Source organism: Chlorocebus sabaeus, chromosome 24 (assembly GCF_047675955.1).
Source record: "Chlorocebus sabaeus isolate Y175 chromosome 24, mChlSab1.0.hap1, whole genome shotgun sequence".
Classification (NCBI taxonomy): Eukaryota; Metazoa; Chordata; class Mammalia; order Primates; family Cercopithecidae; genus Chlorocebus; species Chlorocebus sabaeus.
In genome coordinates this window covers 49,102,220-49,130,164 of record NC_132927.1, presented here as the reverse complement: position 1 = coordinate 49,130,164, position 27,945 = coordinate 49,102,220, and the positions used below count along the sequence as shown (strand labels likewise).

The 27,945-nt window shown below is 41.0% G+C and overlaps 1 protein-coding gene across 1 annotated transcript in view; it reads left to right on the top strand.

Annotated features, from left to right (window-relative positions):
• The window catches only part of DPF3 (double PHD fingers 3), a 277,088-nt gene that overhangs the window by 110,035 nt on the left and 139,108 nt on the right, over positions 1-27,945 (top strand). The window contains exon 2 of the mRNA XM_037984208.2: positions 12,180-12,340. Coding sequence (XP_037840136.1) covers positions 12,180-12,340 — 161 coding nt within the window. The remainder of the gene's footprint in view (positions 1-12,179; positions 12,341-27,945) is intronic.

Below are 27,945 nucleotides of genomic sequence, written 5' to 3'. Positions count from 1 at the left end.
TGTTTGGCTGGATGTCCCTTAGAAGGGCTGCCTGGAGATCATTTGGTGTGCAGGGCATTTGCTTTTGCAGGCTGATTTTAACCAACTCTGACAGGAGGGCAGAGGCCCCCAAGCGAGGTCAGGACCACAAATCCCATGCCAGCAGGTGCATGATGGGGAGACTGCGCCCTCCGGATGACCTTCAGTTCCCATTGATTTCCTGTCAAGCAGCCTCCCCACCCCCATCCTGCCACTGCCCCTGGCACCACCCATGGGCCCGGGGCTCTGCAGGAGGACACGGATCAGCTCTCCGGGAAACACCATGCAGAAGAGGTGACTCCAGAGAGAGGCCCTTTCAAGGACACGGGATGGATATGTTGGAGACCATCTTCTGCCACTGCTAGTTTCTGGTGCCAGTATCAGGCCTGGAATGTCCCTTTTGGGCATAGAAAGCAGTGTCTGATGTCTTGAATGGCATTGTTTATGTACCTGGCCCCAGTCTCTCTCCAGGTTTGGGGTATGTGGGTGGCCATGAGCAAGATTTGAGTGTGGACTGTGGACTGTGCCACTGACCTGCTGTCATTTATGATGTGTTGGGCAGGGAGGGCCAGGAATGAGGTGGTGGCGGCTGTGTGATTCTTATTTCCTGTGCTGGGGGCCTCCTGCCAGCACTGACTTCCAGCCCTCTACAAGGCCAGGCTCCCGTATTATCCAAGCTGTCAGTTGCAGGTGGGCCTAGAGCTTTTATTTATTTGTTCAGTGATATCTGTCGAGCATTTCCTATGTGCCAAGTTTTGCCTTGGGGGCCGGGGATGTGGTGAGACAAGGACCCTGCTCTCATGGCACTTACAATTTAGTTGTATAGAGATGATCGGTAGGCAAAGAGAAAAACTTTGATATGGTGTTATGAAAAAAAGTATATGAAATAGCAAGGGGTAGGGCAGGGTTGGGGTGGGGTGGGTTACTTCCAGATAGGGTGAACCCAGGAAGACTTCTCAGAGGAGCAGCCAGCCACAAGAAGATCTGGGAGAAGCATGGCATGCCAGGTACAGGAGACGGCATATGCAAAGGTCCTGAGGTGAGATACCCTCAGTATAGAAGAGGAACAGAAAGGAGTGCAGTGAGGATGGAGCCCAGCGGGGAAGGAGGCAGGGGACAGGATGAAGCAGGAAAGGTGAGCCCAGCCAAGTTGGGGACCTGTAGCCATGGGAAGGAGGTTGGATTTTGTTCTGAGTACAGTGAGAAGACATTGGAGGTGTTTGTAGGAGAGAATGTTGTGGCCTGATTTACATTTTTTTTTTTTTTTGAGATGGAGTCTCACTTTGTCACCCAGGCTAGAGTGCAATGGTGTAGTCTCGGCTCACTGCAACCTCTGTCTTCCGGGTTCAAGTGATTCTCCTGCCTCAGCCTCCCAAGTAGCTGGGACTACAGGTGTCTACCACCACGCCTGGTTAATTTTTGTATTTTTAGTAGAGACGGGATTTCACTAAGTTGGCCAGGCTGGTCTCGAACTCCTGACCTCGTGATCCGCCCACCTCGGCCTCCCAAAGTGCTGGCATTACAGGCGTGAGCCACTGCACCCAGATCACTGGGGCTGGGTGTAGTGGATCACACCTGTAATCCCAACTCTTTGGGAGACTGAAACAGGCTGACTGCTTGAGCCCTAGAGTTCCAGACCAGGCTGGGCAACATGACAAAACCCCATCTCTATAAAAAAATACAAAAATTAGCCAAGTGTGGTGTTGTGTGTCTATAGTCCCAGCTACTCTGGAGGCTGAGGTGGGAGGATTGCTAGAGCCTGGGAGGTGGAGGCTGCAGTGAGCTGTGACTGCACCACTGCAATCCAGCCTGGGCAACAGAGCAAAACCTTGTCTCAAAAAAAAAAAAAAAAAAAAAAAAAAAAAAAAATCACTTGGGCTGCTGTATAGAGAATTGACTATAGAACAACATGTTCTTCGTGGCCATGTTAAATACCAGACCGATATTCCCTTTACTGGGGAGGGCAGCACCCTTTGCATTCCAGTGGCAAAGATGAGGGCTGGGGATGTGTTTGTCTAAGAATTGTGTCTAATCAATAGTCTGCTTCTATAGGCGATCACACCCAGGAGGCATCATCCAAGTGCCCTGCTCATAGTGAGTTTCAGGAAGGATTCAGTCTGTGGACCAGGAAACTAAAAATATCTTCTCAATCAATGAAATTTCTGTGATGGATGCATGTTTTCTTTCTAGGTGTGATTCACCCTAGATGAAGCAGGCTTCCCCACCACCTCACTTTTGTTGCATTCTACACATTCTTTAGCCTCCGGAGGAGAGATTTATTTGGTCATGTCTGGATGCCATTTGAAAGGCAAACCTAGGGTGCAAGAAAAGCTACTGTCCTCTTCCTCCTCGGAGCATCCCCGTCCCGCCTCCCCTGCCATCCCACCATTATTTACTGGAAGGAATCACACTGCTTTTATCCTGCCTCCAGTCTCTTGTCCTTGGCAGCCCCTTGACTTCCACCCCGAGATGCGTATGTCATCAGTACACCCCGTGGCAGCTCAGAAATCATGGCCAGGTTCAATATAAATTCCGTCTTGCTTAGGCAGCTTTGCATAATAAGTCCCTGAAAAGTCTTCACCAGGGTAGATTCTGGAAAAGGGATTTATTGGGTCTACTGGGCCTGAGCATCAGACTGAGCCACATCGAAGTCATGATGGACATCGAAGTCATGATGGACATTCAAGCTGTTTGTCAGACATGACTTTCCGAAGGGATACCTTTGTCCCCAGTGTGCCCTTCCTGGGATGTTTTGAAGATCAGAGCTACCCACAGAATGACTAAGGATGTCAGATCTTCATACGTTTGCCTTGACCAGGGCTTCTGGCAATTTTGTTAGGGATGAGGACTTCTGTGGGATTAGTCTGCTCCAGGTTAGTGCTGCCAGGGTAATCCATGCCAGCTGCCTGAAAGAAGTTTTCCCACAGAAACAAAACCAGCTGAGTGAAACAAAGTCGGCTAACTGGGCCGTCCAGCTCTGCCATTCAAACATGGCGGCTGAGGAGCAACACAAGGCCCCTCTCGTTCATGCCCTTGTTTTAGAGGTTGGGGAGCTATCTTTAGATCAGCTAGTCTCATATTTCTCAGGATCACTGGGGAGCTGATGTCTGGATCACATCCCAAGCCTCTAGAATCAGAACTGCACAGCTTCCTACCCCTTACTGATTCTTTCACAATCCCAAGTTTGAGAGTCTTTCTTTTGGAGAATGTGGTGATGGCATTCTCACTAAGCACAAGAAAGGCATTTCTACTCGCGCAGAGAAGGAGCTGGTTCTCCTGGCATAGGTCTGATGTCAGCATCATTGAGAATTCAGTGAGCTTCTTGTAAAGTTCAGAGAAGGAGAATGTCGGTTCTGTGGCACCTTGCAGGGTGGCTTGAATTTGCATATGGAGAAATGAAAATCTCGGGAGCTGAAGTGACCTTTTTAAGGACATGGGAAAAATCTCAATAGGATTTGAACTTGGAGGATATCTATTTTCAGATGCCTAATCCTGGGCTCTGGAGAAGTAGCCAGATAACTTCAGGCTCAACTCATGTTCCCATGGAGAAAGGTAGAATGTCCCAAGCACCTCTCAACTGTGAAGCTTTCATTAGTTTGCTGAGGATGACATGATAGTTCAGTTAAGCAATCTATCTATCACCTGCTTCTACATTCCCAGCACTGTGCATGGTTGGGTAGCATGCACACACATAGCTCTCAGTTCCTGTCTTTAAGATACTTCCAATCTAATTAAGTGAGCAGAGATAAGAAAGATGGCAGAGACCAGCGAAGATAAAGTAAGACAGGTAAGGTAGCTCAGAGAAGCCAGAGAGCAAAACCTACTGGTAGAGATGACCTGTGAACCTTCCTGGAAGAAGCAAGTTTTCAGGCAGCCCTTGGCTAGGGTAAGATTAGCCGGGACAAAGACAGAATACAGAAATTCCAGCTGGAAGGAAGGATATAAGTAAAGTATTTTGTTGAGGTTCAGGGGTAGGGCTGTCTGTTTCATATATGCGGGGGAGTCAGAGGAAGATTCATTCACTCACTCACTCACTCACTCACTCATTCATCATTTACCCAGTGTGGCGGGCATGACCCAGCATGTACTAGACTTTGGGAGAGAGCAGTAAACAAGCCAGATGTGGTCTGTGTGCTTACGGCAGTCCTTGGGTGGATTGCTGGGGTCACCATGCATCAGCTGCCCTGCTCTCCTGGATGCCTGAGGCTCAGCCTTGGTGACCCAGAGGCCTTCTGTCCTGTGACAGAAGTTTGAGTGGGTCCCCGACAGCCTCAAGGACACCATGATAGTGAGTGTTGCATCACATGGCAGGGATCAGCTTGCTCAGGCAGAGGGTCATGCCACAAAGTGGCAGCAAGTACTATACTTTGGGGAAGGAGAAAGGAACGGCTATTGATTGCAGACATTTATGTCTGTGAGCCAGAGGTTCTAGCTTATTAAATTTTCTCACAGGTCTGAAGTAGGGATCATGTTACCCATATTATGAGTGGTAGAATTGGGGCCCAGGGAGGGTAACTTGCTGAGGGTTGTGTAGCTATTAAGAGGTGGAGCTGGACTCAGACATGACCAATTCCAAGTCTTCTTTCCACTTTACCCCAATACATAGTTTTTCTGGGAGCCTCCCCAGCCCAGCAGAGGAACCTGGGCACCATTGGGTGCCATCTTGGGTTCTACACTGAGGAGTGAAAGAATAAAAGTTAAGTTTCAGGGAGAATTCGTTTTGCCAAGATGGGTAAGAGTAGGGCTATAGCGCTTGCAGTTAGGCCACTCAGTGCTGCAATGTCCCAGGTGCTGGGTGATGAGGACTACAGGAGAGTGAATGCAGACATTCTCTCAATGTTTTTCTGAAGCTGCAAGTGGACAGCCATCCAGTGTAAATCGCCAGTCACAGACTCTGCAGACTGTGCATACCCATGCCACATTCGCCTTCCTGCTCTAATTTAAATGCCTGCCCTAGGTGAGTGGAATGTGAGTTGTCAAATGCTATTCAATGGAGACTTACTGGGCACCTGTTATGTGCCGGGCTCTGTGCTGAACACTGTGGGTAAATCAGCAAGAAGGCCAGGCAGGTATGCAGGGGTGCTGGGCTCCACCATTCCAGGGGGTGGCCTTCACATTGATGCTGATGTGAATGGTACTTGCTGGAGTTGTTCAGCCTGAGTGGCTGTGTGCAGTGGCTCTGCAGATGTGGCCCCTGCTCTCATGGGGTTTATAGTCTAGTAGAGAAGACAAATACTAAACATTGAATTGAGTTGAAATTGATATTATAGTGTTATTATTGTTGTCTTTGTTAGAAGAATAAAAACTGAGGAAGGAAAGGGGATTGGAATCTCTCTCGCCCATCCTCCTTAGCCCTTTTCTGGGAAACATCCAGAAACACTTCCTCAGTCATGTCCAGCTGCTGTATTAAAATGGCATAGACTGGGTAGCTTAAACCGGTAGTCCCCAACCTTTCTGGCACCAGGGACTGGTTTCATGGAAGACCATTTTTCCACAGACTGGGGTGGGGGAGGGGATGGTTTTGGGATGATTCAAGTGCATTACATTTATTGTGCACCTTATTTCTGTTATTATTACATTGTAATATGTAATGAAATAATTATACAACTCACTATAATGTAGAATCAGTGGGAGTTCTGAGCTTGTTTTCCTGCAACTAGACAGTCTCATCTGTGGGTGATGGGAGACAGTGACAGATCATCAAACATTAGATTCTCATAAGGATTGGGCAACCTAGATCCCTCACATGTGCAGTTCACAGTAGGGTTTGCGTTCCTATGAGAATCTAATGCTGCCATTGATCTGACAGGAGGCAGAGCTCAGGCAGCAATGCTCACTTGTACCCCACAGCTCACCTCCTGCTGTGCCACCTAGTTCCTAACAGGCCATGGACTGGTACTGCTCTGGGGCCCAGGGGTTTGGGACCCCTGGCTTAAACAATAATTATCTGTCAGAGTTCTGGAGGCTGGGAAGTTCAAGATGAGGGTGCTAGCAGAGTCAGATTCCTGGTAAGGGTCCTCCTTATGGCTTGCATACAGCTGCCTTCTTGTGTCCTCTCACGGCAGAGATTGAGAGAGTGAGAGAGCTCGCTCATGTCTCTTCCTTATATGGGCCCTAATCCCATCATGAGGGCTCTGTCCTCATGACCTAATTACCTCTTGGATTGGGCCATTCTTGTATTGCTATAAAGAAATACCTGAGATGGGGTAATTTATAAAGAACAGAGGTTTAATTGGCTCATCGTTCTGCAGGCTGTACAGGAAGCACAGTGCTGGCATCAGCTTGGCTTCTGGGGAGCCCTCAGGAAACTTACAATCATGGCAGAAGGCAGAGGGGGAGGAGGCAAGTCACATGACAAAAACAGGAGCAAGAGAGAGTGTCGGGGAGGCGCCACACACTTTTAAATGACCAGATCTTGCAAGAACTTACTCGCTATCACAAAGACAGCACCAAGCCATGAGGGATCTGCTCCATGATCTAAACACCTCCCACCAGGCCCCACCCCCAGCGTTCGGGATTACAGTTCAACATGAGATTTGGGCAGGGGTAAATATTAAATGATACCACCTCCCAAAGGCTCCGTCTCCAAACACCATCACATTGAGGGTTAGGGCTTCAACATGTGGATTTTTTTCTGATGAGGAGGAACGACACAATTCAGGCTATAACAAACACTAAACTTGGTCTTCTTTCAAGAGATGCATTAGGAACAGGACCACTTCAAGGAAAATAAAAACTTTCCCCCACCTTGCCAGATACTGCCCCCTGTGTGCCAGTTATTCTAAGAGACTAAATGGGAGACAGAGCTTTCCATGAACAGTTTGAGTTAAACATGTTTAAATGCGAATAGCAGGAAGTGAGCATATTGGTGTAGATGAGCTTTCATGTGTGTTTGTGGGCGGCTCTGGCAGTGTGAGCAGCTGAGTGAGACAGCAGGAAAACTTGGTACCCACAGTGAGGAAGAGGCGCTGCTGGGGGAAGGAGAGCCCCCAAATCCTGCCACAGGCCAGGGCTTCTCTTCAGCTGTGCTTATCTCTGCTTCTGTGCACAGATAGTAGTGATGGGCCAAGGTCCTGTTTACACAGCAAAGAGGACTTGGGGCCACACAGGGGGAGTGGAGAGAAAGGACAACTTCCTGATAAATGAAAGAACTCAGTTCCAGATGGGTTGAAGGCAAGGGAAGAGTCAAGGCCAAGTTGCTAGGGAGAGGGAGGGCAGCATAGCCTTGGCCCCCACCCTGGAGGAGGATTGAGACTTGGGGGGGCGGAAGCAGGCTTCTGGCAGAAGATGAGAAACTTGCTGTTGGACACACATTTCTGGTATGGCAGGACACCTGTCCTCGGGTCAGAACACAGAACAAGAGAGAGAGTGAAAGGAAGGAGCCTAGGTGTCTGGCTGGACCTGAGAGTGATCTGAGAAATCGGAGCAAGCAGGCGTGGTCTTGAGAACAGGAGGTTGGAGGGAGAGGAGCAGAGGGTCTTAGAGGGGGTGTGATTGATAGGCTCTGAAAAATCACATTTGGAGGCTGGTTGGCAGTCACTTTGGAGAAGTCTCATGTTTCCCATTCTGAGTCTTCTTTGGCTCTCTGGAATCCATCTCCACAGATAGGCTAAAGGAGGGTTGCTGGAAATCTCATGTGGAAACTCTCAGCTCTCAGAGCTGGGATGGCTTCTCACTTCAGATGGGATCACAGAGGGACCTCCATCCCTCATAAAGACCCCTAGAACTAGGCAATCAGCACTGCTGCAACCAGAATGCTGTCTGGGGGCCCTGGGGAGCCCAGCAATTTGCTCCCCTTGCTTTTCCTATTTCTGATTGCAGTCTTGAGGAGCCTGAAGTCAGTTGTTGATAAGAACATCATTCTACCCTGCCTTGTGCCAGCTTCCTCCAGCTGAAGACATCGATCATCCCTTGGGGATCCAGCCCCCCTCCATTTGGTGCATGCAGGTGACGGTGGGGACTGTCCCATGTGTGATCCAACCCAGGGTACACTGGTCATCACTCCACAGATGAGTCATTTGCTGCCCGTCTTTCCTTGCTCTGTCTGACCCCTTCAACTTTAATGTAAATGTCACTCCTGGGATCCTATCATTGTGGGAATTTTTTTTTTTTGGTAGAAATACCATGTTGGAAAGGACATTTGTTCTCTACTGTTTAAATTGCTTTCTACGGGTTAGGGAGAACTAGCCATTGATTTTCTTCTAGAGAGCATAGCAAGCCCTGTGAAGATTTTGGCTAGTTAACTTTTGGAGACATGCTTCTTGAATTTATCAGGGAGGCTGAAGTCTCTTTTCTCCTCTTATATCTTGAAAAAGGCTTTAAATTTTGTTTCCGAATCTCTGCCAACACCTGGTCTGTTTGAAAGGACTTCCCTGGAGATGATGGTAGAGGGGCTGTTGAATGTCATGTTTTTGCAGCTTCGATCTTTAATACAGTTGTTCCAGTCCACAGAAAGTCTTTTCTGTTTACATAAGAGAAGTATCATTCACACAAAGATTACACTTAGAAATATACATTTTCCCCCAGCATGCTTGTTACTAATAACATTGCATGTTATGAAAGTGGAAAGTATTTAAGATGAAATTAATTTTCGCCCAGCGTGCCACTTTGTTTGACATTCTCGATCCAGTTGGTGTGGAGCACCAATGTTGGCCTACCTCACTTTGCATTTTTAGCAAGTTCAATTTATTGTTCTTCTTGTCTGGATTGACGCTGTTGGAAGTGAGTTACTAGCATATTAGGACAAGTCCAATTTGGAATCCTACTGTGTAGATTTCTTTTGTATTGGTTTCCAGAAGTTTATTTTGAAAATGATCATCTCCAGTAGATGAGTTTTGCTATACAATTTTTCATTTTCATTTTTTTGGGGGCCTGATTTTATGGGTTCTCTTTTCAGCAGAATTTCTGGGGTTGGGATAATATCTTTTTTTTTTTGGCAGTCTGTTAGAAGGTCCTGGGAAAACAGATTGCTGCTTTCACGTTGGACACCTCTCCGTCAAATGTTCTTGTCAGTTCTCATCGATGTGGTGTGGCTGCTTTGCGGTTTCATGGGTGGGGGCTGGAGCATCCAGGACACCCTGAACAACCTGGGTCATCTTGTCTGGGCCAAGCTGCCTGTGAAAGTTCTGTTCCACTGAGCTATATCGCCATAGCAGAAGGAAGCATTTAAGCTGGTGTGACACAAATACTTTGTAAAAAGTGGTTCTTTATTTTTGATCAATCTTGTGATCCTTGTTACCAGCTTTGATTACATCAGCTTATGTGCCATTCAGTTTTATAGCATTTTAATGGGCTTTCATATCCCCTCCCCAATTCATTTCCAGCCACGTGACTATTACAATTTGATTGCAGTTTGGTTTTGCAACTGCCAGGATGCTTTCTGAGCATATGATGCCTTCCTTGTGAATGTGAAGATGTTCAGAGGTGAAAAAGGAGCAAAGGGTTTTTTGTTTTGTTGTTTGTTTTTTTTGGATGCTTGTCAACAAGTAATTTCCAAATGATGCCTCAGAAGCTTCCAGGGTTGTGTTTTCCCAAGTAAGGCATTTGTTTTAAGCTCTTTATTAGAACCTGACCCGTTGGCTTTTCAAAGAGTATAGAAAAGTACATTTAAAACTTTGGTTTCTAACAAGTGGTGATGAGAATGTGGGGTAGTTGGGACCCTTGTACACTGTTGGCAGAAATGTAAAATGATATAGCTACCATGAAAAACAGTATGGTGGTTCCTCAAAAAATGAAAAGTAGAACTACCATAGGACTCAGCAATTCTACTTCTACTCCTGGGTATATACGTAAGAGAATTGAAAGCAGTTTTTTTTTTTTTTTTAAAGACAGCGTCTCACCCGTTGCCCAGGCTGGAGTGCAGTGGCACAATCCCAACTCACTGCAACCTCTTCTGAGTTCAAGAGATTCTCCTGCCTCAGCCTCTTGAGTAGCTGGGATTATAGGCATCCGCCACCACGCCCGGCTAATTTTTGTATTTTTAGTAGAGACGGGGTGTCGCCATATTGGCCAGGCTGGTCTCAAACTCCTGACCTCAGGCGATCCACCTGTCTGGCATCCCAAAGTGCTGGGATTACAGGCATGAGCCACCATGCCCAGCCTGAAATCAGGGTTTTGAAAAGATATTTGTACACTCATGTTCATAGCAGCAATATTCATAATAGCTAAAATGTGGAAGAACCCAGACGTCTATTGACAGATGAATGGATAAGCAAAATGTGGTGTATGCATACAGTGGAATATTATTCTGACTTAAAAAGGAAGGAAATTCTGACATATGCTGTAACATAGGTTAACCTTGAGGATATTATGCTAAGTCAAAGAAGCCAGTCACAAAAAGACAAATACTGTATGACTCCACTTTTCTGAAGTACTTGGAGTAGTCGGAATCATAGAGATAGAAAGCAGAACGGTAGTTTCTGGAGATGGGGGCAGAGGGGGAATGGGGAGTTATTGTTTAATGGGTACAGAGTTTCAGTTTTGCAAGATGAAGAGAGTTCTGGGAATGGCTGGTAGTGGTGGTCGTACAGCAGTATGCGTGTACACTAAAACTGTATGCTTAAGATGCGAAATTTTATGTTATGTGTATTTTACCACAATTAAGAAATTGAGGCCAGGCGTGGTGGCTCAGGCCTGTAATCCCAGCACTTTGGGAGGCTGAGACAGGTGGATTTGAGGTCAGGTGTTTGAGGCCAGCCTGGCCAACAGAGTGAAACCCTGTCTCTACTAAAAATACAAAAAGTTAGCCGGGCGTGGTGTGGCGGGTGCCTATAATCCCAGCTGCTTAGGAGGCTGAGGCAGGAAAATCACTTGAACCCAGGAGGCAGAGATTGCAGCGAGCCGAGGTCGCACCATTGCACTCCAGCCTAGGCGACGGAGTGAGACTGCATCTCAAAAAAAAAAAAAAAAAAAAAAAAACCCCAAAAAACCCCCCAAACCCCCCCAAAAAATCTCCAATTTTGCTTTCTTTATTCCTCTAAATACTTTGGTTAAGAAATATTATTTTTAGAGACTTTCCCTCTCATTTTGACTTTCTGAAATCCACATAGAACCAAAACAGAAAGACATCATAATGTTGCTTCAGAATAAACTCTTGATTCTCCCTTTTGCCCCTGTGACCTCTGTGGCTCCTTCCCTTCCTACTTCTTCTTCCCATACTCCACTCCTTTGCGCCCACTGCCCCCTGACCCCAGTAAGAGGCTTGAATTTACCTGGCATAGGTTATGTTATTACATTTGTATTTCTTTGAGACATTTATTAGCCTGTGCCTATGTTTTATTTGGTAGGTATTTGATCTCATTGATTATTTTAGTGCTTTGCATTTGATCAATTATATCAATGTTCTATTTTTGGTCTTTGAAAAGGACACTATCTTAAAATTAGTAGCATCACCACGTGTCCAAAAATACCAAAGAGTCAGGAACGTAAAACCTACTGTGCTTAATCAGATTCTCAGTCCAGCAAACCAGAAAGGTCTTTCTATTTGTTTTTTAAATTCCTTGAGTTGAATTATTTTGAATTCAAAATTGTTGAATTCTATTTGCTTTCTATCAGAAAGTTATTTTTCTTTAAGTAATACGGTTTTAAAAGATTGGTGCCTGTTCCTCTACACCTCCTTCTTCCTGCAATATCCCTACTTTTATAGAATGTTTTTTTCTGTCCTAGTTTTTGTTTATAGGAGTGTTTCTCTTCTGTTGTAATGGAAAACTGGGTATCTTTGCTGGTGATTTGGGTTCACCTAGAGTGCCTTTGCTGGTGACTTCTGAGAATAAAATGTAGCTAATATGAGTGAGGAGGTTCCAGAAGTGTGATGGCCTCTAGGTTCCATGCAGAGGTTGTTCCAGAGCTACCTCCCTTCTGGAGTGGGACCTCATGCTTTCTAGAACATGGACAGCTCTCTCTTACTGGTGACTCATCCTTGGAAGCCCATGCTCTTTGTTAGAGGAGTTTCTAAGTTGCCTGGTGGATTTGGGATAGAAAATAAAATCTGGTCAAGACCTGACACTGAGTTGCATTCTGCTCATTGGCAAGACTGTTGGTGCTCATTGCCTTGGTCTTCATAATTGAGGGGTCTTCAGTCTTCCCAGGGAGGTGTGTTTGTTTCCCTCTGGGTGTGTTTCAGTCTTTCCTGGCCTCACCCTTTCACTCTCTGACTCTGGCAGGCTCGGGGACCAGTTCTACAAGGAAGCCATTGAGCACTGCCGGAGTTACAACTCACGGCTGTGTGCAGAGCGCAGCGTGCGTCTTCCCTTCCTGGACTCACAGACTGGGGTGGCCCAGAACAACTGCTACATCTGGATGGAGAAGAGGCACCGAGGCCCAGGTGAGCCACGCCACTCCTGGGACATGTGCACGTGCAGGCTCCCAGTCTGGAGGGAGGAGGACCAGAGCTTGTCTGGGAATCCAGGCAGCCTGGGTGGGATCGGAGTGGGGCAAGCTGCACATGGGCCTCTGAGATCCCTTAAAGCAACTCAGTTACTTTATGGCTCCTGGCAGGTGTTCTGAGGAATGTGACAAGGATGGTGTGGGGCATTGAAGCCATGTGGCAGGGGTGGGGTGGAGTGGGGAGTGAAAGAGCTAAAGGTGTTTCTCCCAAAGAAGGCAAGACTGAGGACATGACAGCAATCTTCATCTTTTACCTTTGAGTGTTGGTTACAAGCCAGAAATCTGCCATTCGATCTTGGTGTGAGGCTTAGCTTTGTCACCAAACTTCTGTCCTTCAGGTTCCCCATCTGTAAAATGTGAATAATAATAGTACTTACCACAAAAGATTTTGTCTGATTTAAATGAGACTATTCATAAAAACTCATAACATGAGTTTAGCACATAGTAAGTATGTACTTCCGAAATGCTGGGTGCTATTATTATTATTGTTATTATTTTTTTGAGATGGAGTCTCACTGTGTTGCCCAGGCTGGAGTGCTGTGGTGCAATCTCAGCTCACTGCAACCTCTGCCTCCCGGGTTCAAGTGATTCTTATGCCTCAGCCTCCTGAGTAGCTGGGATTACAGGCCCATGCCCCCACACCTGGCTAATTTTTGTATTTTTAGTAGAGATGGGGTTTCACCATGTTGGTCAGGCTGGTCTTGAACTTCTAATCTCATGTTCTGCCCACCTGGGCCTCCCAAAGTGCTGGGATTACAGGTGTGAGCCACCGCACCTGGCCTATTATTATTGCTATTACTGTTATTACTACAGCTGCAATGACACTAGTCTTCCAGGCTGCAAAGAACAGAATAAAGACCTTTTTATTAGGGAGACAGCTATAGGAATGTGATTTTTCTGGCTCTGTCTGGATATATTTTTAAAAATGTTTCATTTGGAAAAATTTCACCTTCATATAAGATTGAAGACAATAGTAAAACACATCTCCATGTAACCCTGCTTCAACAACAGTCAACTCATGGTCAGTCGTGTTTCGTCTGTACGCACTCCTTACTTTCCTCCCTGACCTCAGATTATTTTGAAGCAAATACGTAAAAGCACGTGATTTCATCTGTAAATATTTTGTTATGTATCTCTAAATGGTAAAGAACTTAAACAAACAAACAAACTCACAATCACTATCAGAGCTCAAAGAATTAGCAATAAGACTTGAATATCATCGAATATTTGGCCAACATTCATTTTTTCCCCCTGTAGTTTAAATCAGGATCCAAATGGGAGCCCTACATTGCAATGGACTGATGTGTCTTTTAACATCTCTGGGTTTCTCTCTGTCTCTGTTTCTGACTCTCTCTTTCCTCCTTGCATGTTACTTGTTGAAGACACTGGGTTGCTTACACTGTAGGATTTCCCAGAAGGATTTGGTGCTTGCGTTCCCATGGTGTTATTCCTGTGAATTGGTAGTTAGGTCTAGAGATTTATTCAGGTTCCATTTTTTTTTGGTAAGAACAACTCCTAAGTGGTAGTGTGTACTTTCATCAGGAGGCTCATACAGTCTGGTTACTTCCTTTACTGACGTTAGCAGTCCTTCATGATAATTGCCTAGATTCTTTATCCCATTAAGGGTTGCAAAAAGTTAATATTCAATCCAGGACTATCATTATATCTTCATTTGTTAGCTCTACAACTTCTATAAAGAAAAACATTCCCTCATTAAAATTTTAGTTATTGTGAGATACAGTTCACATATGAAAGGCAGGATAAATGACTTTTTTCCCCTCTATTTACCAGTTTTCAAAATAATGAGTTGGTTCCCTAGCATTCTCCGAAGACAATCAATATAATAATAATTATTTTTTTGAGTACCACCAGGAACTCACAGATTTAAACATATTTGATGTATTTTAATCCAGTGTAGTTATTATTCTTATGAGGCTTATATTGCCTCATCTTTGGCCAGTCTGGTCAGTGCTGGTGTTTTTTTTTTTTTTTTTTGAGATGGAGTCTTGCTTGGTAGCCAGGCTGCGGTGGCATGATCTCGGCTCACAGCAACCTCTGCCTTCCGGGTTCAAACAATTCTCCTGCCTCAGCCTCCTGAGTAGCTGGGATTACAGGCGCGTACCACCATGCCCAGCTAATTTTTGTATTTTTAGTAGAGATGGGGTTTCACCATGTTGGCCAGGATGGTCTCGATCTCTTGACCTTGTGATCCACCTGCCTCGGCCTCCCAAAGTGCTGGGATTACAGGCATGAGCCACTGTGCCCGGCCAGTGTTGGTATTTTGAAACAACCCCAGTAGTTTCCGATAGCCTTCTTGCCACCCGAATAGTAGGATGAAATATTTCAGGCTCATCCTGTACATTTCCTGCTCTCCAGGCCTGAAATCAGCTACCTCTTGAAGAAATCCTGGCTCCTTTCTGTAGGAAATGTTACTTAGAGACCGCAGTCTAGTGCTGTTCATTGCTCCTGGCTTGGTCATTGTTTCTAGGCCTTATCAGTGACTAGTACTAAGAAATATGATTTTTTTTTCTTTTTAAGAGACAATACATTGTGAAATTGTGTTGATACATCCCATTCAATTCAGTTTTAAACAGTTTTTAAGTATCTTAATTCTGTATCTACTTTCTCCTACACCAAAAAAATCCTAGAAATGATATTGATGTAATTACTTATTTGCTTTATTTTACACACACACACACACACACAGACACACACACACACAGTATCAGAATAACAATACGACTATTAACAATAAGATTACTGAAAAAGGTTTAAGATATTTTCTTTTTTTTTGCAATTCTTTTTGTCCTTAGGGTATATTCCATTAAATATGTGCAGCCAAATTACTCTCGTTTAAGGTCACTTGAAATAGTTCCTCTGTGTGGTTGTGCCACTAACTCAATACACAGTTGGATTTATTTGTTTCATTTTGCTTTCACTTATCAGGGATTGCTTTTTGAGTGGGGAAGGGGATTCATATAATTTCTTCTTTATTAAATAAACTTTTCATCTTGAAATAATTAATAATTGTAATTGTGACTATATTTGCAATTTGCAGTTGCAAATATAATACAGAGAGATCTCCTATCTTCTTCCCCCAATTTCCTCCAAGATAAATACATCTTACAATATCAAACCCAAAAAACTGACATTGTGTAGCTCTGTGCCATTTTATCACACATGTAGATTTGTGTAATCACCTCTACAATCAAGATACAAAACTATTCTATTACAACCCAACATTCTCATTACTTAAATCCTTTTACCCTCTTCAATTTATAATATAGTTGTCTTAAATATTTCCTTTATATACATTGAAAACCATACCAGTGTTATAAATTTTGCTTCAACCATCAAACATAATTTAGAAAACATAAGAGAAGCATTTATTGTATTTACTCACATTTTTACTCCTTCATTGTTTTTCTTCCTTACTGACATTCCAAGATTCCTTCTTTTAGCATTTCCTTTCTGATGTAGTACTTTTTTAGGCCATTCTTTTAGAGTAAATCTGATGGTGACAACTTCTTAGTTTTCCTTCATTGGAGAATGTCTTGATTTTGCCATCATTCCTGGAGGATATTTTTGCTGGATATAAAATTCTGAGTTGACAGTCCTTTTATTTTAGCAGTTGAAAAAGGTTTTGATGGTTTCTCTTTCTGATGGTTAGTGATGAGAAATCTGCTGTCATTTAAATTTAAATGTTTTTTTTCCCTTATAAGTAAGGTGTCATTTCTCATTGTTTTCAAGTTTTTTCTTTGTTTTTAGTTTCAGAAATGTGATTTTGATGCGTTTTGGCATAGATTTCTTTCGGTTTATTCTGTTTGAGTTTACTCAGCTTCTTGAACCTGTGGGTCTCTGTTTTTTTTTTGTGCCAAATTTGGGAATTTTTCAGCCATTATTTCTTTGAATACCTCTTCAGTTCCACTATCTTTCCCCTCTCCTTCTTGGACTTCAACAACACAGATGTTAGATCTTTTGTTATAGTCCTAGAAGTCCCTGAGGTTGTGTTTATTTATTTTTAAAATTCCTCTCTCTGTTGCTTAGCTTGGGTGATTTCTGTAGTTTTCTCTTCAGGTTCACTGCTTCTTTATTCTGTCCTCTGCCTTCTGCTGTTAAGACAATCCATTGAGAGCTTTTTAATTTTTTGTTACAAAGTTTTTTGGTTTTCAAATTTCTGTTTGATTCTTCATATTTTCTATTTCTTTGCTGAATGTGTTTTATGTGTTCAAAATTGCTTGTTGAAACACTTTTAATAATGGCTGCTTTAAGATCCTTGCCAGATAATTCTAACATTTTTGTTATTTTGTTGTTGGTATCTGTGTCTTTTCTTTTTTGAGATTTTCCTGGTTCTTCATAAGATAAGTGGCTTTGACTGAATCTTGGACATTTTGGTCGTTATGTTATGAGACTCTGGATATTATTTAAATCTTCTATATTAGCAGGTCTCCTTTCAAGCTATGCTAGTAGGGGAGGCAAGGCTCCCCTCATTACTATCAGATGGGTGTGGAAATCCAGCTTCTCTACTTGGCTTCTGTTGACAACCTCGTATGACATCCTCTTTAACAAGGGGAATAATACCTTTTGGTTGCTGGGTGGAGGTGGGAGTTCAGGCTCCCCACTAGGCCTCCACTGGTATTATCCTATTTGGGAGGAGGAGGGCCTCTACTCATACTACAAGTCTCCAGCTCTTTCCTTAGCCTTCTCTGACACCAACCCAGCAAAGCTATTGGGATGCCTGCTTATGTTGCTAGGCTGCTCCTTTCCTGGTTCTCTGGCTAGAGAGAGCAGGATTTTCTTGAGGCTTTTATTGGTCTTCATTTGTTGGTGTTTCTGGGTTATCAGCTTTTCCAGAATCCAGTCCAGGATATATGAGGCATAAAGGATACCCAAGATTGGGCTAGACACAATGGCTCATGCCTGTAATTCCAGCACTTTGGGAGGCCAAAAGAGGAGGATTGCTTGAGCCCAGGAGTTTGAAACTAGCCTGAGCAACACAGTGAGACCATGTCTCTATAAAAATTTAAAACTTATCCAGGTATGGTGGTGTGTGCCTGTAGTCCCAACTACTTGGGAGGCTGAGATGGGAGGATTGCTTGAGCCCAGGAGTTTGAGGGTACAGTGAGCCAGGATTGCGCCATTGCACTCCAGCCCAGGCTACAGAGTGAGACTTTGTCTCAATAAATAGCTAGCTAGCTAGCTAGTTAGACAGCTAGATAGATAGGTAGATAGATAAAAGAATACCCAGGGAGCTCACCACCCACCCTGTTGTTTCTCAGGTCCCAAAGTCCCAAGCTAGTCTGACTGGTTCTCTTCATCTTTCAGTTATTTCTTATGTCTGTTCTATGAATAATGTCCAGGATATTTAGTTGTACTTAGTGGGAGAAATATAAAAAAGTCTATCTATTTCATCTTTCCAGAAGCAGAAGTTCCCGAGATTGCCTTGTTATTAAAAAAGTTTAACAGCTTTATTGAAGTATAATTACATACAATAAATTGCACATACTTAATGTGTCCAGCTTGATAAGTTTTGACATGTGTTCACCTGTGGAACCATTACCACAATCAAGATAATGAACATGGATATCCAAGAGCGTATGAGTCATGGATTTCTATGTGTCTAGAAATCTATTCTTCCTGTGCTTCTCTGTGCCTCTACCCTTCTTTACTCCCTCCCCAGAGGAAGCTACTGATTTGCTTTCTATACTGGAACCACACACTGTGTACTCCCTTTTTTAGGGACAAGGGCGTGTCTGGCTTCTTTCACTTAGCATAATTACTAATTAATACTATATCAATAATTCCTTTTTATGCTGAGTAGTAGTTCATTGCATGACTGTATCACAGTTAATTTATCCATTCATCTGTTGATGGACATTTGGATTTGTTTGCAGTATTTGACTAATAAATAAAGCCACTATGAACATTTGTGTACAAGTCTTTGAACGGACATATGCTTTCCTTTCTCCTCATGAGGTTAGCTACCTAGGAGTAGAACGACTAGATCATAAGAGAGATACATGTTTAACTTTTAAAGAAACTGCCAAGCTGTTTTCCAAAGTGGTTGTACCATTTTACATTCACTCCAGCAATATATGAGAGTTCCACTTCCTTCATATCCTTGCCAACACTTGGTGTGGTCAGTCTGAAAAATTTTTTAGCCATTCTAATAGATATATAGTAGTATTTCATTGCAGTTTTAACTTGCATTCCCCTCGTTAATAATGATTTTGGGTCTTTACATGTGCTTATTTGCCATCTGTAAGGGAAAATAGACTGTTTTCTTCTCTATACTTTTACTCAGTATTTCTGTGAGCAGATGTGTGGATGTCTTTTCCCCTACGCCAAGCAATTCTCCAATTCCCTGCAGACACCAACTAGGTGTTCCACAATTTAAGTCAACTTTGACACTATCTACTGTGAGGTATCGTCAGATTCCACAGACTAAGGGCTCAGCCCTTAGCACTGACTCAACTTCATATGCCAGTTTCAAGTTCAGGTTGTCAGCTGTGCTTCTGACCAATGGGCTATAAATGGAGGTTTCCATGACTGCCCCTCATGTTTGATCATTTGCTAGAACTCAGGGAAACAGTTTACATACTAGACTGCCAGTTTATTACAAAGGACATGTATCTGAAACCTCTTCCACTTCCAGCCAAGTGGAAGAGGTACACAGGGCAAGGTAAGGGGAAAGGGACATGAAGCTTCCATGCCTTCTCCAGGTGAGCCACCCTCCCAGCACCCCCACATGTTCACCAACCCAAAGCTCTCTGATTCTAGTCCATTTGGATTTTCATGGAAGCTTCATTATGTAGGAATGGTTGATTAAATCATTGGCCATTAGTGATTAGCTCAACACTAGTGCCTCTTTTCTTCCTGGAGGTCAGTGGTGGGAAGTTAGAGTTGGGGCTAAAAGGTACAGCCTGCTAATCTTGTGGTTGGCTCCTCTGTTAATAATCCCCTATCCTGAGGCTATCCAGCAGGTCCCAGCCAGGGTCATCTCATTAGCATATAAAAAGACACATCACTTGGAGATGCCAGGGGTTTTAGGAACTGTATGCCAGGAAGTGGGGATTAAGACCAAAATATATATTTCTCATTATATCACAATATTATACCATCCATGTATGTTCTTTGGTAAAGTTCAAATCTTTTGTCCATTTTAAAATTGAGCTATTTGCTTATTACTGAATTTTGATTGTTCTTTATGTATTCTAGATACAATAAGTTTATCAGACATATGCTTTGCAAATTTTTTTTACAATCCGTGTTTTTTGTATGTTCATTAACTTAGCAATCTCATTCAAAGAGCAGAAGTTTTCAATTTTGGTGAAATCCAATTTATCAATTTATTCTTTCATGAATTGTGCTTTTGATGTTATGTCTAAGAAATTACTACCTAATGCAAGTTTGGGGTTTCTCTTATTTTTTTTCCTAAAATTTTATAATTTTAGGTTTCCCTTTTAGGTCTATTATTCATTTTGAGTTAATTTTGTATATGGTACAAAGTTTATTTTGTTGCAGATGGATATTCAATTGTTTCAACATAGTTTGTTGAAAAGACTAGTCTTTCTCCACTTAATTGCCTTGTCAAAAATTAGATGTTCACATATATGTGTGTCTATTACTGGACTCTCAGTTCTGTTTTATTGACCTATTTGTCTATCTTTACACTCTTACCACACTGTCTTGATTATTATAGTTTTATAATGCTTGAAATCAGGTGGTGTTTTCAAGAACTCTAAATCTGTTCTTGTTTTTCTTAGTTATTTTGATTATTCTAGGTCCTTTACACTTCTATATGGATTTTATAATCAGTCTGTCAATTTCTACAAAAAACTGGCTAGGAGTTTGGTTGGGATTGTGTTGCATCTATAGATCCACTTGGGGAAAATTGACAATTTTCAGTATTGAGTCTTACAACCCATGAATGTGGCATATCTCTCAATTTATTAATATCTTCTTTAATTTTTCTCATCAGTGATTTTTAATTTTCAGTGTATAGATCTTTCACATTTTTGTCAGATTTATCTCTAAGTACTTAATTTTTTTGATACTATTGTAAATACATTCTTATAAATTTTTATTTCTGATGTTTGCTAATATACAGAAATACAACTAATTTCGTATATTCTTCCTATATCCTTCAACCTTGCTAAACTCATTAGTTCTAATAGCTTTCTAGAAATTCTGTAGAATTTTCTATATAGTTGATTATCTGTTAGTTTGCTAATAGATAACCTGAATAGTAAATAAAGAAAACTTACTTCTTTCTTTTAATATGGATAACTTTTATTTATTTTATTTGTCTCTTGCACTGGTTAGACTCTCCAATATAATGTTAGGTAAAAGTGGTGAGATTGGACACCCTTATGTTGTTCCTGATCTTAAGGAGAAAGCATTTATTTATTTTTTTGTTACTAAGTATGACATTAGGTGTAGATTTTTTTGTAGCTATTCTTTATCAGATTGAGGATGCTGCCTTCTATTTGTAGTTTGAGAGTTTTTTTTAAGTCACAAATGGATGTTTGATTTTGTCATCTGATTTTCTGTGTCTATTGAGATGATCATGTGGTTTTTCTTTTGTTCGTGGAAGCTTCATTATGTAGGAATGGTTGATTAAATTTAATATCTTAAATTTACATTTAACATAATGAGTTACATTGATTGATTTCTGAATGTTAAACCAACATTACATTCCTAGGATAAACCCCACTTTGTTATACTATTTTATCTTTTGAATGTATTGTTAGATTCATGTTATTCAAGTTTTATTAGAGTTTTTGCATCTATGTTTATGAGAGATATTGGTCTATAGTTTTCTTGTAATGTCTGTCTGGTTTGGGTGTCAGGGTGATGCTGGTCTCATATAATGAGCTGGGAAGTATTTCTTCCTTTTTAGTTTTCTGAAACTTTATATAGAATTGGTATTATTTCTTCCATAAATATTTTATAGCATTTACTAGTGAATCCATTTGGATCTGGCAATTTCCTTGCAGTAATGTTTTTAGTTGTAAATTTAATTTCTTTTATAGATATAGGGCTATTTAGGTTATCTATTTCATCTTTTTTTTTTTTTTTAAAATTTATTTATTATTATTAAACTTCAAGTTGTAGGGTACATGTGCACAACGTGCAGGTTTGCTACATATGTATACTTGTGCCATGTTGGTGTGCTGCACCCATCAACTCGTCATTTACATCAGGTATAACTCCCAATGCAATCCCTCCCCCCTCCCCCCTCCCCATGATAGGCCCCGGTGTGTGATGTTCCCCTTCCCGAGTCCAAGTGATCTCATTGTTCAGTTCCCACCTACGAGTGAGAACATGCGGTGTTTGGTTTTCTGTTCTTGTGATAGTTTGCTAAGAATGATGGTTTCCAGCTGCATCCATGTCCCTACAAAGGACACAAACTCATCCTTTTTTATGGCTGCATAGTATTCCATGGTGTATATGTGCCACATTTTCTTAATCCAATCTGTCACTGATGGACATTTGGGTTGATTCCAAGTCTTTGCTATTGTGAATAGTGCTGCAATAAACATACGTGTGCATGTGTCCTTATAGCAGCATAATTTATAATCCTTTGGGTATATACCCAGTAATGGGATGGCTGGGTCATATGGTACATCTAGTTCTAGATCCTTGAGGAATCGCCATACTGTTTTCCATAATGGTTGAACTAGTTTACAATCCCACCAACAGTGTAAAAGTGTTCCTATTTCTCCACATCCTCTCCAGCACCTGTTGCTTCCTGACTTTTGAATGATCGCCATTCTAACTGGTGTGAGATGGTATCTCATTGTGGTTTTGATTTGCATTTCTCTGATGGCCAGTGATGATGAGCATTTTTTCATGTGTCTGTTGGCTGTATGAATGTCTTCTTTTGAGAAATGTCTGTTCATATCCTTTGCCCACTTTTGGATGGGGTTGTTTGTTTTTTTCTTGTAAATTTGTTTGAGTTCTTTGTAGGTTCTGGATATTAGCCCTTTGTCAGATGAGTAGATTGCAAAAATTTTCTCCCATTCTGTAGGTTGCCTGCTCACTCTGATGGTAGTTTCTTTTGCTGTGCAGAAGCTCTTTAGTTTGATGAGATCCCATTTGTCAATTTTGGCTTTTGTTGCCGTTGCTTTTGGTGTTTTAGACATGAAGTCTTTGCCCATGCCTATGTCCTGAATGGTACTACCTAGGTTTTCCTCTAGGATTTTTATGGTATTAGGTCTAACATTTAAGTCTTTAATCCATCTTGAATTAATTTTCGTATAAGGAGTAAGGAAAGGATCCAGTTTCAGCTTTCTACTTATGGCTAGCCAGTTTTCCCAGCACCATTTATTAAATAGGGAATCCTTTCCCCATTTCTTGTTTCTCTCAGGTTTGTCAAAGATCAGATGGCTGTAGATGTGTGGTATTATTTCTGAGGACTCTGTTCTGTTCCATTGGTCTATATCTCTGTTTTGGTACCAGTACCATGCTGTTTTGGTTACTGTAGCCTTGTAGTATAGTTTGAAGTCAGGTAGCGTGATGCCTCCAGCTTTGTTCTTTTGACTTAGGATTGTCTTGGAGATGCGGGCTCTTTTTTGGTTCCATATGAACTTTAAAGCAGTTTTTTCCAATTCTGTGAAGAAGCTCATTGGTAGCTTGATGGGGATGGCATTGAATCTATAAATTACCTTGGGCAGTATGGCCATTTTCACGATATTGATTCTTCCTATCCATGAGCATGGTATGTTCTTCCATTTGTTTGTGTCCTCTTTGATTTCACTGAGCAGTGGTTTGTAGTTCTCCTTGAAGAGGTCCTTTACATCCCTTGTAAGTTGGATTCCTAGGTATTTTATTCTCTTTGAAGCAATTGTGAATGGAAGTTCATTCCTGATTTGGCTCTCTGTTTGACTGTCACTGGTGTATAAGAATGCTTGTGATTTTTGCACATTAATTTTGTATCCTGAGACTTTGCTGAAGTTGCTGATCAGCTTAAGGAGATTTTGGGCTGAGACAATGGGGTTTTCTAAATATACAATCATGTCGTCTGCAAACAGGGACAATTTGACTTCTTCTTTTCCTAACTGAATCCCCTTGATTTCTTTCTCTTGCCTGATTGCCCTAGCCAGAACTTCCAACACTATGTTGAATAGGAGTGGTGAGAGAGGGCATCCCTGTCTTGTGCCAGTTTTCAAAGGGAATTTTTCCAGTTTTTGCCCATTCAGTATGATATTGGCTGTGGGTTTGTCATAAATAGCTCTTATTATTTTGAGGTACGTTCCATCAATACCGAATTTATTGAGCGTTTTTAGCATGAAGGGCTGTTGAATTTTGTCAAAAGCCTTTTCTGCATCTATTGAGATAATGATGTGGTTCTTGTCTTTGGTTCTGTTTATATGCTGGATTATGTTTATTGATTTGCGAATGTTGAACCAGCCTTGCATCCCAGGGATGAAGCCCACTTGATCATGGTGGATAAGCTTTTTGATGTGCTGCTGAATCCGGTTTGCCAGTATTTTATTGAGGATTTTTGCATCGATGTTCATCAGGGATATTGGTCTAAAATTCTCTTTTTTTGTTGTGTCTCTGCCAGGCTTTGGTATCAGGATGATGTTGGCCTCATAAAATGAGTTAGGGAGGATTCCCTCTTTTTCTATTGATTGGAATAGTTTCAGAAGGAATGGTACCAGCTCCTCCTTGTACCTCTGGTAGAATTCAGCTGTGAATCCATCTGGTCCTGGACTTTTTTTGGTTGGTAGGCTATTAATTATTGCCTCAATTTCAGAGCCTACTATTGGTCTATTCAGGGATTCAACTTCTTCCTGGTTTAGTCTTGGAAGAGTGTAAGTGTCCAGGAAATTATCCATTTCTTCTAGATTTTCCAGTTTATTTGCGTAGAGGTGTTTATAATATTCTCTGATGGTAGTTTGTATTTCTGTGGGGTCGGTGGTGATATCCCCTTTATCATCTATTTCATCTTAAGTAAGCTTTGTTAGTATGTGATTTTGTTTCTTTTATCTACTTTCTCCTAATTGGTTGCACAAAGTTGTTCAAATATTGCTGCATTACCCTTTTAATATATGTAGAATCTGTGGTGACATATTGTTTTACTCATTATATTGGTATTTGAATGTTATTTTTTACCTCATCATTCTGACTAGGGGTTTATCAATCTTATTGATCTTTTCAAATAAATAGCTCTTGGTAGAATTGATTTTCTCAATTGTTTTTTCTACTCTAAATATTATATTTCCTTCTATTTACTTTGGATTTAATTTGCTCTTCTGTTTCTTCTTCTATTTTTTTAATATTTGTGGGTACATAGTAGGTGTATCTGTTTCTTAAGGTGTAAAAAGGTCATTGATTTGAAATATTTCTTCTTTTCTACTACATCATTTTCTGATATAATTTCCCCATAAATACTATGTTAGCCTCATTTAAAAATTTTTGATTTTGGGTTTTTATTTTCATTCAGTTCAAAATATTTTCCTGTTTAGTTTCTTCTTTTACTCATGGATTATTTAGAACTGTATTGTTTAGTTTCCAAACACTTGGGACATTTCCAAAGATGTGCCCATTATTTATTTACAAGTTAATTCCAAATGGTCAGAGAATGATTTTTATGGTTTGAGTTCTTTTAAATTTATTGCAACTTGTTTTATGGCACCAAATATGGTCTACCTTGGTGAATATTCTGTTTGCTCAGGAAAAGAATTGTGTTTTGCTGTTGTTGTTTGGAATGTTCTATAAATATCGATTAGGTCAAATTGGTTGGTAGTGTTGTTTAAATCTTCTACGTCCTTACTTGTTTTCTATTTATTCTATGAATTATTGAGAGTGGGGTATTGAAACTTATGACGATAATTGTGGGTTTGCTTATTTCTCCTTACAATTCTATTCCTTTTTTTTTCATGTATGTTGAAGCTTTGTTATTAGGTACATAAACATTTAGTATTGTTATGTCCTCTTAATAAATTGATTCCTTTATCACTATAAAATAATCCTGTTAATCTCTATTACTATTATTTTCTCTGAAATCTCCTTTGTCTAATTCAAATATAGCCACTCCAGCTCTCTTTTGATTAATATTAACATGAAATATTTTTTCCATTATTTTACTTCTTGCCTATTTGCATCTTTATATTAAAAGTAGTTTTTTAATAGGCAGCATATAGTTGTGTTATGCTTTTTACATGTAATCTGACAATATTTTAAAATCAGGGGTATTTAGAAAATTTACATTTAATGTGATTATGTTTTCTCCCTTTTTTGTTGTTTTATTAACTATAACTTGTTAATTTAATGATTGCTTAGTGTTTATAGTGTACATCTTTAATTATAGTTAACCTTCAAATTATATTATTCTACTTCATGAATAGTATAAGGAGTCTACAATAGTACTGTGATAAACAGAATAAGGCCCCTCCCCCACCCCAGACATCCACATTTTAATTACTGAAATCTGTGCCTATGTTACCTTATGTGGCAAAAGCGACTTTGAAGACAGGATTAAGAATTTTGAGATGGTAAGATAATCTTGGATTATCCAGGTGGGCCTAATGTAATCACAAGGGTTCTTATAAAAAGAAGACAGAGTTCAGGAGTTCAGAGTCAGACTGGATGTGATGATGGAAGCAGAAGTCAAAGTGACACAATAGAGGAACAGGCCATGCACCAAAGAATGTAGGTGACCTCTAGAAGCTATTATAGAAAAGGGCAGGTAACAGGTTGTCTCCTAGAGTCTCTGGAAGGAATGTAATTCTGCTGACACCTTGGTTTTAGTCCACTGAGACTGATTTTGGCTTTCTGACCTCCAGAATTGTAAGATAACAAATTTGTGGTGCTTCAAAGCTCTAAGTTTGGGGTAATTTGTTACAGCAATAGGAAATTACTACAAGTATACTTTTTTTTTTTTTTAGACAGAGTCTTGCTCTGTCGCCCAGGCTGGAGTGCAGTGGTGTGATCTTGGCTCACTGCAAACTCCACCTCCCGGGTTCATGCCATTCTCCTCCCTCAGCCTCCCAAGTAGCTTTGTGCAATTGTTGTTATACATTTTATTTTTTATGTATAGTATAAACCACATACTACATTGTCAGTGTGTATTTATTTATTTATTTATTTTTAGACTGAGTTTCACTCTTGTTGCCCAGGCTGGAATGCAATGGTGCCATCTCGGCTCACTGCAACCTCTGCCTCCTGGGTTCAAGCGATTCTCCTCCTTCAGCCTCCCAAGTAGCTGGGATTACAGGCATGTGCCACCATGCCCAGCTAATTTTGGTAGTTTTAGTAGAGATGGGGTTTCTCCATGTTAGTCAGGCTGTTCTCAAACTCCCAACCTCAGGTGATCTGCCCACCTTGGCCTCCCAAAGTGCTGGGATTACAGGTGTGAGTCACCGCGCCCGGCCGTCATTGTATTTTTTAAAATAGTCAATCATCTTTTAATGAGTTTAAAATAATAAGAAAAACATCTTGTATAATTATTCATGTACTAAACCATTTCTGATGCTGTTCATTCCTTTGTGTAGATCCACATTTAGATCTGGTATTACTTTCCTTCTGCCTGAAGGACTTCTTTTTAACATTTCTTAGAGTATGGGTTTGTTGATGAATTATTTCAGCTTTTGTATATCTGAAACTATCTTTAGTTTGCCTTAGTTCTTGAAAGATATTTTAGCTGGATATAGAATTCTAGTTTGACAAGTTTTTTTTTTTTCTTTCAGTATTGTAGGGATGTTGAACCACTCTTTTCTTGCTTGCATTGCAAAGATAAGGATGTTCCTGTATATGTAACATGTCTCCTTTCTCTGGTTGCTTTTAATATTTTCTCTTTATCACTATTTTTGAGCAGTTTTGATTATGATATGCTTTGATATAGTTTTCTTAATGTTTCTTATACCTAGTTTTATTGAGCTTCTTAGATCTATGGGTTTATAGTTTTCATCAAACTTCAGAAATTTCCAGCCCTTATTTCTTTTTTAATTCTTTCTTCCTTCCTTCCTTCTGTTTCTCCTTTCTCTCTCTCTCTCTCTCTCTCTCTCTCAGACAGGATCTTACTATGTTGCCCAGAATACTCTCAAACTCCCGGGCTTAGGCCATCCTCCCACCTTGGCCTCCCAAAGTGTTGGGATTAAAGGCATGAGCCACTGCACCCGGCCTCCAGCCATTATTTCTACAAGTATTTTTTCTTCACTGTCTTCAATTACACATATATTAGGCTGTTTGAAGTTGCCCCATACCTCATTTATGCCATTATTCTTTTTTTCTTTTCTCTTTTTTCCCGTGGGTTTCATTTTGGAATAGTTTCTATTGCTGTGTTTTTAAGTTTACCAGTCTTTTCTTCTGCAATGTCTAATCTGACATGAACTCCATCTGATAATTTTTTTGTCTTGTACATTATAGTTTTCATTTCTAGAAGTTAAATTTGAGTCTTAAAAATACATATATCTCCCAAATTTTTACTAAACTTGAACACATAGCATACAAATAACTGTTCTAATGTTCTTGCTACTAATTCTAATATCAGTTTCAGTTCTGGGTTGGTTTCAATTGATTGATTTTTCTCCT